This window comes from Mandrillus leucophaeus, unplaced genomic scaffold (genome assembly GCF_000951045.1).
Source record: "Mandrillus leucophaeus isolate KB7577 unplaced genomic scaffold, Mleu.le_1.0 Scaffold253, whole genome shotgun sequence".
Lineage (NCBI taxonomy): Eukaryota > Metazoa > Chordata > Mammalia > Primates > Cercopithecidae > Mandrillus > Mandrillus leucophaeus.
Genome location: NW_012102621.1, coordinates 362,998 through 365,188, shown reverse-complemented (window position 1 = coordinate 365,188; position 2,191 = coordinate 362,998). Strand labels below are relative to the sequence as shown.

At 43.5% G+C, this 2,191-nt stretch overlaps 1 protein-coding gene across 1 annotated transcript in view; it reads left to right on the top strand.

Moving 5' to 3' along the window:
- BFAR (bifunctional apoptosis regulator) overlaps positions 1 to 2,191 on the top strand; it is a 52,786-nt gene that overhangs the window by 19,984 nt on the left and 30,611 nt on the right. The window contains 1 exon segment of the mRNA XM_011983661.1: positions 1,781 to 2,130. Within this exon segment, the coding sequence (XP_011839051.1) occupies positions 1,854 to 2,130 (277 nt within the window). The 5' untranslated portion in view covers positions 1,781 to 1,853.

Below are 2,191 nucleotides of genomic sequence, written 5' to 3'. Positions count from 1 at the left end.
ACGCCCAACTAATTTTGTATTTTTAGTAGAGATGGGGTTTCCCCATGTTGGTGAGGCTAGTCTCAAACTCCTTCCGTCAGGTGATCCGCCCGCCTTGGCCTCCCAAAGTGCTGGCATTATAGGCGTGAGCCACCGCGCCTGGCGAATGTTTGTATTTTCAGTAGAGACAGGGTTTCACGATTTTGGCCAGGCTGGTCTCAAACTCCTGACCTCACCCATCTTGGCCTCCCAAAGTGCTGGGATTACAGGCATGAGCCACTGCTTAAAAATACTTTTATACCTACATACATGTGCCAGGCTGGGCACGGTGGCTCAAGCCTGCAATCCTAGTACCTTGGGAGGGCCGAGGCAGGCAGATCTCATGAGGCCAGGAGTTTAAGACCAGCCTGGCCAACATGACCAAAAATACAAAATTAGCCTGGTGTAATGGCGCATGCCTATAATCCCAGCTACTCATGAGGCTGAGACATGAGAATCACTTGAAGGACGCGGAGGTTGCAGTAAACTGAGATCAGGACACTGCACTCCAGCCTGGGTGACAGAGCAAGACTCTGTCTCAAAAAAAAAAAAGTGCCAATAGAAAATGCAAGTATTTTCTCACCTTACTGATGTGCTGTCTGCATGGTTCTGCAGTTCACTATTTTAAATCAACTGGTAAACGTATATCATTAGGTTGGTGCAAAAGTAATTGTGGTTTTTACCATTGAAAGTAATGGTAGGCTGGGTGCAGTGGCTCATGCCTGTAATCCTAGCACTTTGGGAGGCCGAGGTGGACAGATTGCCTGAGCTCAGGAGTTTGATACCAGCCTGGGCAACATAGTGAAACCCCATCTCTACTAAAAATAAAAATAAAAAATTATCTGGGCGTGGTGGTGCGCACCAGCGAGCCAAGATTGCGCCACTGCACTCCAGCCCCAGCCTGGGCAACAGAGTAAGACTCCGTCTCATTAAAAAAAAAAAAAAAGAAAGTAATGGTAAACAACCTAATAGATTGTTTTAAATTTTTTGCTTTTACCCACAGAACTATAATATATTTCTTGTCAGTTTTCCTAGGGTAACTATATATTATTAAATATTTACTATCAGGGTTTTTTTTGGCCTCTAAACATTATATTTAGTCAAACAACTGTCTTAATTTTTTTTTCTATTCTCCATAGGGATGCCATTGAAAAGTTATTTCCTGATGCCATTAGAATGAGATTTGAAGACATTCAGCAGAATAATGACATAGTCCAAAGCCTTGCAGCCTTTCAGAAATATGGGAATGATCAGATTCCTTTAGCTCCTAACACAGGCCGGGCGAATCAGCAGAGGGGAGGGGGATTCTTTTCCGGTGTGCTCACAGCTTTAACTGGAGTGGCAGTAAGTCGATCACTGTGTTCCTCTGTGTCCCCTATACCTCACCCCCCAACCCCTGATTTCCCCTGAAGTCAGTTCTATTGAAATCACTTAAATAATTGATGTGACTCCATGTAATTCACTGCATACATTGAAATCTGCTGGGTTCTATGATTTCTTCAGGAATGTTGCTTACTCAAGTAGATCAGATCATAGTACTTAGTAAATGGAGAAAGGTGGTAGAACTGGAATTCAAGACCATGCCTGCCTTGGTAATCTCGAACTCCTAACCTCGTGATCCGCCCGCCTCGGCCTCCCAAAGTGCTGGGATTACAGGCATGAGCCACCGCCCCTGGCTAGAATGGCAATACTTTTATATTAACTACTCTTCAGACAACTACTATTTGCTTTATTTTTGTCACTATCTTTTTTTTTTTTCTAGATTAATGATGTTTTGCAGCAGTTTTCTGCGTCTGAAATTTTTTATGTCTCTGGAACCTAGAATTTGCTAAGAGATGGAGGAACCTCAGAAAAACTATCTGAACACAATGGACCTTGAGAAAGATGAACCTCTCAAAACCACCGGCCCTCAGATTTCTGTTAGTGAATTTTCTTGCCACTGCTGCTACGACATCCTGGTTAACCCCACCACCTTGAACTGTGGGCACAGCTTCTGCCGTCACTGCCTTGCTTTGTGGTGGGCATCTTCAAAGAAAACAGAATGTCCAGAATGCAGAGAAAAATGGGAAGGTTTCCCGAAAGTCAATATTCTCCTCAGGTAATGCTCAGCCTGTATTGGTAGCACAGATAGCCCATGAAATGTGGTTTCTCTCTTGCTTTTTTTTTTTTTTTT